Genomic DNA, 9,282 nt, shown 5'->3' with positions numbered 1-9,282 from the left:
TTTCGGGACCTCAACGTTTCAATGTTTTATCGGGAATCTAAAGATTTTACCCTTGTGAGGACTTTACGTTACCTTTTGTGAACTTCCAGCCACCGATTCTTTGGAGAAACAGAAACTCGGAGAAGAAACTGTTATCTACAACCATCGATACTCTGATAATGGTGAGCGTTATGACAATGCAATTAAACCTTACAGAAATAAAACTCAAAGATCTATACGAAATTAACAGAATTGTCAAATAGTTGAAACCCATTGAGGGAAAGATTATTAATTACATAATACTAACCATATCGACAATTTCGACAACAATTATTTTATTCGCAATAATATTAGCTTACTACTTATCGAAAAGAAGACGAAGCAATACGAATTCCACCAAAGAAAAGGAATTAGACTTAGAAGGATTCCACTCACAAAAATAATTCCATTTATTGTTCGTTAATTAACTATTAAAGATGATGTATTCAATTTTATTTTATGTCTAGCTCTTGTACTAAAAACACCTTTTTTGTAATTAAAATATAAGTTTTCTCTTTAAAAACGAATTTCAATTTTTCAAATATTCATCTGGCGCAGTCAGTAGGATTCGCGAAATCGTGAAAATACTGTAAATTCGCTTTTATCGTTAAAGAGAATAAGATTAAAAGTACTGTAAAACAAAAAGAGTAAGAAAATGTTTTTGTTCTTTAACTGCTAGTAAATATATTATGGCAACAGAGTTATTATTTTTTTTGTACCCAAATCTAGTAAATCCTCTAAAAATCTGAAAATAGATAAAAAAAGATCGCGGCCGTTACGAGCTGAGAATTTGCTAACACCTATAAAATATAATATGACACCTTACTTAGAATTCTTCACTTATCTTTTTGTTAACTGTTCGAGATGTTATTTTCAGTTTCAGTTTCTGTCTAGCTCTTGTAGTAAAAACACCTTTTTTGTAATCTAAATTTATTGTCATGATTTTATGCAACGAATTTTAGAATGACCTACTGACATTGTCGATAATCATTATTATGTGTTTATAAATACTGAAAAATATATTAATATCTATAATTTTAAATAAATGATTAATTTTTTTTTGAAATACTTAACGAAATTTTCATATGAACGCTTATGATATCTATTATTTACATCTTGTCGTAGGAGCACAGAATTTTTGCCAAAAATATTTCGCTTTGTTTACAGTACATTCATACGTAATATCCCTGTTTATATATAACGCTACGCTCTGTTAAACAAGGGTAATACGAATCACGATTACAGATTGATTAACGAGTACATAAGAAACATTTCAAAAAATAAAAAGTTGAGTCATTTATGTTAACGCTGTTAAGTATAAGTAAAAAATGATTGTATAGTTTGAAAGCATCAAAAAATAGCATAAACAACAATCAACTTACAATATATATACTTTGATCTACGTCTTAAGCTAAAATATTATACGAGAGCTAGTCAAAAAGTATATTCTAATGTCTGCATGCGTGGCTTCTCAATCGGCGTTCAATTATCTCAATGAGAAACATGATAGATGGAATATTCCCTCTGGAAATGGTGAATTCTATGTAAAACTCGTCGAAACTAACGTTTGAAATGGAGATAAGTATAAACGTTAGGAGGATATAGATATAGATAATATTTTTTGATTCCAAAAGTTCCTTACTTTCTCAATAGCTTTTAAATAGTATGTGATCTAGTGCGGTACGAAATTAGTTTTAACAACAAAACTTAGTTTTTATATATATCATACTGTAAAGTTTCTCATGTAAGCTTCGTGGACAAATTTGAGCAACTAACACAGTAACTTCACTATCACCCAAATCGTCTAGTATCGTTTGCTATATATCTTCAATAATTAAATTAATTACTCTACGGAGAAGTCCCACCTTATATATTTTTTTGCAGTATTCCAGGACATTGTAGTACTTTCTGTGTCTAGTTACAGATAATTTTTTCTTGCAGTATATCTAGAACAATGGTTCAGTGGTTATCCAATGAATGGAGGTTTTGCAGGTTTGCTGCGGTTTCTTTGATAAACTCGTTCATCGGCCAAATGGGCGACGTTATCAAAAAATCCAACCGCAGTTATACCCATCCATCCGTCTACTCTAAAAATCACCCAACAACGCTATGTTGGTACATAGCAAGCGCAGACACGAAGCGGATACTATCCCAATAAAATTATTTCCAATCCCCAAACATTGACAGCCCACGAATTCAGCAAATTTAAAAATAGTGTTGGACAGATGTTTTCGATAAATCGTTTTATCGAATGAACCAACTGTTTAAAATCCAAGAAAGATATTTTGAAAAATATACAGGGTGTTACGTAATAGCATTCTAATATCTCGGGAAATAATTCTATAGGTAAATGTAAGGAAAAAAGTTGGTATAACCAAACTTAGCCATATTGAATGTCTAGAGTCTGAAATTTTCATGCAAATTTGTTTGATCTACACGTATTTTGGCCTGAAAAATTGAATAAAACAGGTTTCAGATCTATAACTGTAATAGTTTTTACGTTAACTGAAGTAAAATATAAAAGACACTTTTTTACGTTTGGGGTGAAATAACTTCGTTAAATGCCCAATAAATGTATTAAACTTTCGAATAAACTTTACAGAAAATTTAATTTTGAAGAGAATGATGTTTACAACCTCAATAAAAAGTGAATGCAAGTTGAAAATATCTTTATTTTACTGAATGAAAGTCAAAACAAAAATGAGCAAATTGTGTGTTCAGAATTGAATTTTCTGTAAGTTTTATTTGAAATTTTAATGCATTTATCAGGCATTTGAGAAGTTATTTTACTCCAAACGTAAAGAAAGTGTATTTTGGAAATGAGTTTTTTGTATTTTACGTCAGTTAACGTAGAAACTATTACAGTTATAGATGTATTCAATTTTTCAGGTCAAAATACGTATAGACCAAACAAATTTGATTGACAATTTCAGACCCGAGACATTCAATACGGCTTCCTATTATTGGTGGATCACCATAACTTGCTTACGAAGCTTTTTTTGAAGTTTTGTTATACCAACTTTGGAGTGCTAATCCGAAACACCCTGTATAGTAAAATTTTACAAAATAATCGCTTAGTGTTGGATTATCCAAAGATTTTTAAATGGATCTTGTGTGTCAAGGAATCTAAAAGTCGGTTAGGGACTCACAAACTTTGTTATATAATGTTCACGATATAAATACATATAGACGCAGCACTAAACATTTCGTACGTAAAAAGTTGTTAAGTTGAACTTAACTATTTAATTTAAATAATCAAACAATTGATACTTATTGCAGTGTATTTCATAAAGAGTCTGTAAGTGCTCTTTCAACTATTAAAACGAGAAGATAAAAACTTACTACTGTCTTTGAAAACACTTGAACACAAGCCAAACTCGTAATTAATCTATTGTGATAAACTGCATGCCAATAATATTGTTCCAACTTTCCGCTTTAGGTAGACAAAAACCGCTCGCGCGAACAACCGCTTCGAACTGTTCCTATTTCAACTAATATTAACTGTTTCACTGAATCTAACAAGTTTCTAACACAATTTTGTGATATTTGGCAGCTTACACTGCACCTGTATGCGAGTGGATGTTTTCAAATATTTTTATTTTTACTTTCTGGTTCAGTCATAGACGTACGCGATTTATTGGTTAGAGTAATTTTGACCAACCACGCTCAAATTTTACAATTTTTTATAAAAAATTCACCCAACGGCTAAACTGAATACCTAAGTAAATAAAAAACTAAAATATGATTTTACAATATAAAAATAAAACATAATAAACATAAGGATTTATTCAATTTAGTTTGTTTTTTTATATTTTTCTGAGGAATCAATTGCTTTTAACAAATTTTTGTTTTCCTATATATTTTCGTAGCATTCCATACAGGTTGCATTTAAATTATCTTGCGAAGATATGCTTAATACCCTTGGTGATGAATGTCGTTCGTATGCAACCGTGAAAAATTGGACTGCAAGCTTCAAAATAGGTAAATTTTCCATTGAAGATGATGACCGATCTGGAAGGCTAGTTTCTGTGTCAGTCCCCGAAAATATCGATGCAGTTCATGACATGATTTTATCAGACCGTCGAATTGGTCTAAAACGGATATCTGAAGAACTGAATATTTCACGCTTTCATCATATAGTTCACGTCAATTTGGACATGAGAAAAATTGCTGCAAAATGGATCCCCAAATGTTTGAATTTTGACCAAAAGCGTGCAAGGGTAGAAGCATCGCATTCGATCTGTGCTCGATTTGAAAACTGTGGATGAGACTTGGGTACATTTCTACGATCCAGAAACAAAGCAACTAACGATGGAATGGCGACACTCTGGTTCTCGAAGACCTAAGAAGTTTCGTTTCCAAAAATCTACTGGAAAAGGTGTTGCTTCAGTTTTTTGGGATTGCCATGGAGTAATCATGATTGATTTTTTGGATAAGGGTAGAACAATAACTGGAGATTAATATTCGACCACTCTACGGGAAAAAATTGAAGAGAAAGACGCGGAAATATATCCAAAGGTGTTTTGTTTTTGCAGGACATCGCCCCTGCATACAAATCTCGTGTTGCTATGCAAAAAATTCGTGATTTAGGGTTTGAATTGCTAGAACACCCCCCTTATTTACCAGATTTGGCTCCGTCCAACTATCATCTCTTTCCTCCTAGTTAGTATATCATATCACCACTGGCTTCTATGACGTCGTGGCGGTCCTGCTCATGCGACACCTCCCGATATCATAAGGAATTATCAGGGTTGCCAGTTCTAATTTTATTATTTTTGTTTTAATATATTCTAATCTAAAAACAGTACTTTTCGTGTATTGGTTTTGTTTAATGACTAACCCGGACTAAAGTTCTGAAAATCAGTAAGAATGGTCACCTTAGGTTAGAGTAAAGTCAACGGTGATATAATATTTTTAGATACTTTTGATCTAATGTTGATAAAAAGCTGTTTTTCCCATTCTCCCACAAATGAAACAACACCTGCAACGCAACTGCGACCGCGGAATCATGGTCACGTACAACCGATTGCAATCTAGTTTCAATGTGCGGCTCCCCGCTGTTATACGTTGCCGAGATTACCAAACCGTTGCAAGTTCAACTGGTTTGCAATATTTGTTTCAAAACAGTTGCATCGTGGGCAGCCGGCCCTCTTGTGGGTCCACTTCTACTGATTCTCGTCTCCATCGAAGCAACTTAGACCAATTTTTATTTGAGAATGTTGGACATAAGTCACTGTAAACAGCTCCCATTTTTTCACACCAACAATTCATTATTTTATCCATTTCAGTTGTTTAGATGAGTAGAATTGTTTAGCATGCTGCTTCTTAATTTGTACTATAGGTCTCATTACCAATTGTCCTCTCTTTCCTCATTATTGTCCATATTTCTATTTGGAGAACCATTACGTTCCTTTTACATTTTTTTATACTATTTCTTTTGCTATTAACTGTAATATATAATTTGTCCTCCATTCCTATTTATGCTATTTCTTTTCTTTTCTCAATAATAGTTTGGTTCAATTATTGTTATTTCAAGTTTTTTAATCTTTTTTTTTTTATAAATGTATCGTTTTCAGGTATCTGTGTCAACGCAAGATCCGTTTTCATTACATTAAAGTTCATTTTCGCCAAAACGATCTCGATCTTCGCGATCTTATTTGTGTATTAGCAAGTCGAAAATTATAATTTGACTAAAAACAGAGAGAAATTCAGTTTGACGCATTTTTCAAAATAGACTGAAATGTCGAGTCGTTCGAGCTCTACTATAATAAAATGAAGCAAAACAAGTTGTAACGTTGTGTAAAGCTTGTTAAAACTTGTCACTGACGCGTACATAAATATTTTTGCGAACACGCTCTATCTACTGAATGAGATAAAGAACTCATGGATTGCACTATGTATATTCAACGTCGACAAAAAATTATGGATCGACAAATGGGTTAAAAAATTTCATTTCTATTTGTAATTGGTTGATTCTCTAAAATTTTAGATAATGTTCAATTCAGAAGTGAAAAAAACCAAACTATTAAAAACATATTTAAAATATATTTAAAATTAATCTTTATAAAAAGTACGGTGTGACATTTCTACTAGGTATAACTCTTTCTGAATCCGGTACGGCATGAAACAATTTCGCTTCTCCCTTGTCTGGCGTGGTGAATTCCAAAATACTTGCTATGTTTCCGCAGCGATAACAATAATTCGGTGCTGACCATACTGTTACCAGTTTATCGTCAAACATGTATTTATAACCTAAAAAAATATTTAGCTAAACAACGGTTATCTTATAAAAAAAAATTAGCAATCAGGTATTCTAATTATATGTCGGTTTTTCATTGAGCAGTAAATATTCTATAAGTTATTATTTTATTGTTAAACAAAATCTACCTTCATGTACTAACTGATGAGCCCTGCAAATTAATGTTAAGGCATTTATTTTCATAAAATCATGAGTAACTTTGGCTCCGAATAAGTAACCTGCACCTCTGGGGCTTGTCGACCTAAAATATAAATTTGTATTATTGAGATTGCTTAAAAAAAAAGAAAGATATTATTAGTAAGTAGCGAATAGTTGAAGCATTTTGATAGGTAGATAATTCAAACAAAAAGTCTAAGGTCTAAGAAATAAGAAATTAAAGAAATTTAAAATAGATACTTTTGACTTTAATTATATATATTTTTTTTTCAAATTATTCATCAATTTAAAAAAATATGCTGACAATTTAATATGAGTATAAATTTATGAAAACTTATTTTCACTTCCTATGTTTAACATAGTGAAATTAATGCATTAAGCAATATAAGCTTTTTTATTAATAATATATATTCAATATAGTAGATTTACCAGTTATCTATTTCCTCTGGATCTGACCATACTAAATCACAGAATGCTCCTTTATGAGGTATTTCTTGATTCCTTTCCAAAATTCTAATTTGATCTAAAGTTTTAATATCTGGACTTAATCCACCATGTACACACAATATTTTTTCATCTATAATCTACAAAATATGAATTAAGACAAAAATTCTACCTCTAAGATACTTAATAATTATTAGATATAAATTAATAGTATAGAAAACTAAATGCAATATATTTACCCAAATGTCGGAAACAATTTAATTTTTAGAAATCTTGTCAAAAAATTGACATTTTGATTTAATCTAATTATATTATTTTTTAATTCTAGTGTATAGTTATCATGAAAAAGCAAAAAAATGCATTTTTTTTTAAAAAGTCTGGCGAATTAAACCTAGTTGGCTTCTGTCGCTTCTCTGAAGCAGGATACACAAACACTGGTATGCTGACTTATTGGCTTCAAATTTGACATGACACGCGCATGAAGTCACACTGGAATCAGAATGTTTTCTTGGCCATTCAAATTACATTAAAGTTATATATATTTATCGGATATTTCTTTGTACTTATCGGCTTAGTCAGTATTCAAGACTATTGTAGAATTGACAAACTGTTACTTTTATAAGATTGAACTTTCTATTATAAAATCATAATACTATGGTGGGGAAGATTGGTTTTCCATTAATGCATAAAAAATATAAAACACAAATATGGTATCAAACTGTATAAACTATGCAAGTCCGATAGTCTGGTTATGAATATAAAAGATTTACAGCAGAAAATCTGAGGAAATTAACAGCAGTTAGGAAATTCCAAAATGTTTTTGGCAGCAAAATGGTCCTGTTACATGCAAATGGAAAAGCAAATGAGATGATCTTAGCATTTCAAACAGGCATGCTGTTGAAATGGAAAAATTTCTATGAATCCAAATATAATTCGAGATTACAATAATGGAATATCTGGCATTAACAGATCAGATCAAATTCTTTCCTATGTCTGAGAAACACTATTAGATGACCCAAAAGGTTTAACTTCTAAAATAAAACTGCCAGCTCTCGGTGTGGAGGATGATCTTCTTATATTTTTTTATTTGTTTTTCAATAAATGTTTTGTTAATGCATGTAAGCATTGATTTTTGTACTTTCCCCAAAGCCCATCTATGGATTAGTATTGATATACTAAGAGTTTAATTGTAATTACACAAAATCACAGTACTATATAACTCATAGTTGAAGTCCAAGAAAAGAACACAATCTACGAGTTTCCCCTAATTTGCAGTCAACGTGTTAACTCTTAAATATATAAGTACAAACTGATGGAATAAAGCACTCATTTTGATAATTAACATGAAGAATACAATGAAAATAAAAAAAAAAACCTTTTAAAACTTTTGTATAAATTTGATGAAATCAGTTTTTATTCTATTATCAACAATTATTTTATATCAGTTTAATTATTTTAAAAACTTACTGCAGCAATAGTTAGTAGATCAAAAACTCCACAACAATATTTCCAAGCATTAACATTTCCATACTTAGTCATGCACTCATCATAAAAACCATAAACTTGTGTAATCTGCCTACTTTCATGATTGCCTCTTAACAAAGTTATTTTATTTGGATATTTAGCTTTGAGTGTAAGAAGTCTTGTAAATGTTTCCAGGCTGTAGTAGCCTCTATCAACAAAATCGCCTAGAAAAATGTAATTTGTATCAGGAACTTGTCCACCTTTCCGAAATAACTTTTCGAGATCATAAAACTGGAAGAAAAAAAATCATTAAATATCAAAACACCCAGAAAATTTTCTTCTAACCTGTCCATGTATATCTCCACAAACGGTAACAGGAGTGGATACGGGTTGAACATTTGATTCTTCTAATAAAATACTGCACACGATATCACATAATTTTTTTAAGTCGTTTTCTGGTAAATACTTGCACTGTTTTGCAATTTCTATCCAATTATCAAGTTCAGAAGACATTGTTGCTTCTGGTTCTGGTTATATTAACTGTCACTTACAAAAACTATAGCATTGACGGTTACTTGTTATAAATGTCATTTAAGAAATTTGACATTAGGCGCGCTCTAAATATAAAAAGAAGAGCTCTCTCATTGTAAATATACGGTATCAGTATATTTTAATCTGAATATTTGAAAGAAATTGCTACTTTCTTGTTTGTTATTTTTAGTTATATGTGTATGTTATATGTATACTGCATTTACTATCATTTATATAAAAATAGCTTGATTCATTGGTCTAATAATAATCTATTTCGCTTTATATTCTCTAGTCATCCTAGAAATAGGCAAGAGTGCTCTTTTAGGGAGTCAGAACCTCTGAATTCCTAAAATAGGATTTTTTTCATAATGTTCAATATTATGCTATTACGTACTCAGTTAGAGTTCGGG

At 30.9% G+C, this 9,282-nt stretch overlaps 2 protein-coding genes across 4 annotated transcripts in view; both read right to left on the bottom strand.

Annotated features, from left to right (window-relative positions):
* Positions 1–3,589, bottom strand: part of LOC130896122 (uncharacterized) — a 104,443-nt gene extending 100,854 nt beyond the window's left edge. For 2 of the 3 annotated variants that reach the window (XM_057803920.1, XM_057803921.1), the window contains exon 1: positions 3,361–3,589. The gene's annotated coding sequence lies outside the window, so the exon portion shown is untranslated. The remainder of the gene's footprint in view (positions 1–3,360) is intronic. The other variant, XM_057803922.1, reaches the window with a different exon arrangement.
* A 2,454-nt stretch (positions 3,590–6,043) lies between these two features.
* On the bottom strand, positions 6,044–8,926 carry LOC130896166 (serine/threonine-protein phosphatase 6 catalytic subunit). Its single transcript, XM_057804071.1, has 5 exons — positions 8,687–8,926; positions 8,345–8,632; positions 6,863–7,017; positions 6,406–6,518; positions 6,044–6,270 (listed from the first exon to the last, which is right to left on the bottom strand). The coding sequence occupies exons 1-5, from the start codon at positions 8,852–8,854 to the stop codon at positions 6,080–6,082; spliced, it is 915 nt and encodes a 304-aa protein (XP_057660054.1). The 5' UTR covers positions 8,855–8,926; the 3' UTR covers positions 6,044–6,079.
* Between the last annotated feature and the right edge of the window lie 356 nt (positions 8,927–9,282).

The sequence above is a fragment of the Diorhabda carinulata genome, chromosome 7 (genome assembly GCF_026250575.1).
Source record: "Diorhabda carinulata isolate Delta chromosome 7, icDioCari1.1, whole genome shotgun sequence".
Lineage (NCBI taxonomy): Eukaryota > Metazoa > Arthropoda > Insecta > Coleoptera > Chrysomelidae > Diorhabda > Diorhabda carinulata.
This window is presented reverse-complemented; position numbering and strand designations above follow the sequence as displayed.

Coding starts and splice junctions, on each gene's coding strand:
- LOC130896166 (XM_057804071.1), bottom strand. CDS start 8,854: ATGTCTTCTGAACTTGATAATTGGATAGAAATTGCAAAACAGTGCAAG. Junction 7,018..8,344: donor ATCTACTAACTATTGCTGCA/GTAAGTTTTTAA, acceptor CATATTTTGTAG/ATTATAGATGAAAAAATATT. Junction 6,271..6,405: donor TCATCAGTTAGTACATGAAG/GTAGATTTTGTT, acceptor ATATTTTTTTAG/GTTATAAATACATGTTTGAC.